At 36.1% G+C, this 1594-nt stretch overlaps 1 protein-coding gene across 1 annotated transcript in view; it reads left to right on the forward strand.

Moving 5' to 3' along the window:
- Positions 1-7: 7 nt before the first annotated feature.
- The window catches only part of LOC118599813 (carcinoembryonic antigen-related cell adhesion molecule 1-like), a 3804-nt gene continuing 2217 nt past the window's right edge, over positions 8-1594 (forward strand). The window contains exons 1-3 of the mRNA XM_036215897.1: positions 8-181; positions 438-704; positions 1209-1466. Of these exons, the coding sequence (XP_036071790.1) occupies positions 13-181; positions 438-704; positions 1209-1466 (694 nt within the window). The 5' untranslated portion in view covers positions 8-12. The remainder of the gene's footprint in view (positions 182-437; positions 705-1208; positions 1467-1594) is intronic.

Below are 1594 nucleotides of genomic sequence, written 5' to 3' on the forward strand. Positions count from 1 at the left end.
TCCTTCATCTGGATGAACAGCAGCTCTGAGGTTACATCCAGTGACAGAGTTCAGATCACTGATGGAGGCTCCACTCTGACTGTAGTCCATGTGACTCGCTATGATGAACAATCATACAGGTGTCGAGTGTTTAATCATGTCAGTGAAGGCATCAGTGATCCAGTCAACATCTTAGTCAGCTGTGAGTTCTTCACCTTCATCCTCAGTTTGTCATATGATGTCCATGCAGAAGAGGGTTTATTTTCTTTAAAAACATAGTGAAGTTTATGATTTTAGTTTGTGACTTTACAAAGTATTAGTAATGTATGTAAAGTGTTCAGTAAGATTTTAAGCCAAAATGTTTTTATCAAAAAAGTTTACAGTAATAAGAAATCATGAAATCAATCATCTTCTTTTTTTATTATTTTATTTTGCTTTGTTTTTCTTTGTTCCCCCAGATGGTCCAGAAAATACCAAAATGTCAGCATCTCCATCACAAGAGTTCTATGAAGAAGGGTCAGACATCAGTCTGAGCTGCTCGGCTGATTCTAGACCTTCTGCCCAGTTTACATGGTTTGTGAATGGGACTAAACTTCCTGATTCTGGACCAGAACTCACACTGAGGAACATACAGTTCAGTCAGAGAGGAGATTACAGCTGTCAGGCCTTCAACAGCAGAACTCTGACAAGTGAAATGTCTCCATCTTTATCGATCTCTGTTCTACGTAAGTTTAAACAATTATTTTTAGGATGACTTGTGTTTTTCTAAAATTACAATTTCTTTTTGTTTAATGCAGAAAATGTTGTAGCCAACTTAAGAAGGCAAAAATAATATAACACTAATTGTAGCGCCAAAAATTTTAACTCAATGAACATCTAATGTAAATCTTCCACATGTAAAAAGAACTCCAACTCTGGACCAGGAAAGATATGCTAAGTTCAAAATGAATGCAAGTGGCCCGCACCTCTTTTTTTTTCCACGCATCAAATTTAATGCATGCCGTTTTTTTTGAAAATGTGTTCCAGCTTGACACATGGCTGCATGTAGGAGGAGCTACCAGCTAATGTTTTTAGTCTGGTTGCTTTCTGGAGCTGTGTCTGTGTAAATCTCACTTACAATTTAAATATATTTTTAAATAAAGTTTCTTTCTTAACAAATCTACAAAAGACACATGAATACATTTTTTTATGTTTGTTTTGACAATTTCACCACAAAATGTGTTTTTCAGATGGACCAGAAAATGTTCAGATTGAAGGTAAAGACCTGATAAATGAAAACGATCAGATCAAGTTGATCTGTTCTGCTGAGTCCACTCCATCTGCTACATTCACCTGGAGACTGAATGGATCAGAGATCATTGGAAGTTCTGCTGAGTTCCTCAAAGAAAAGGCACAAAGTTCTGACAGTGGAACCTACACTTGTGAAGCAAAGAATACTGTCACTGAGAAACAATCAACAGCTGAACATGAACTCTATGTTCAACAAGGTAAAAACATCACTGAATTCATACATTTAGTTTATTTTAGTTTGATAAGAATCATCTTTCATTCAGTCATGCAATCAGTTCAGAGTAAGAGAAGGTTTGATTTAAGAGAAATTTAGAAAAAGGGGGGG

This window comes from Oryzias melastigma, linkage group LG16 (assembly GCF_002922805.2).
Source record: "Oryzias melastigma strain HK-1 linkage group LG16, ASM292280v2, whole genome shotgun sequence".
Classification (NCBI taxonomy): Eukaryota; Metazoa; Chordata; class Actinopteri; order Beloniformes; family Adrianichthyidae; genus Oryzias; species Oryzias melastigma.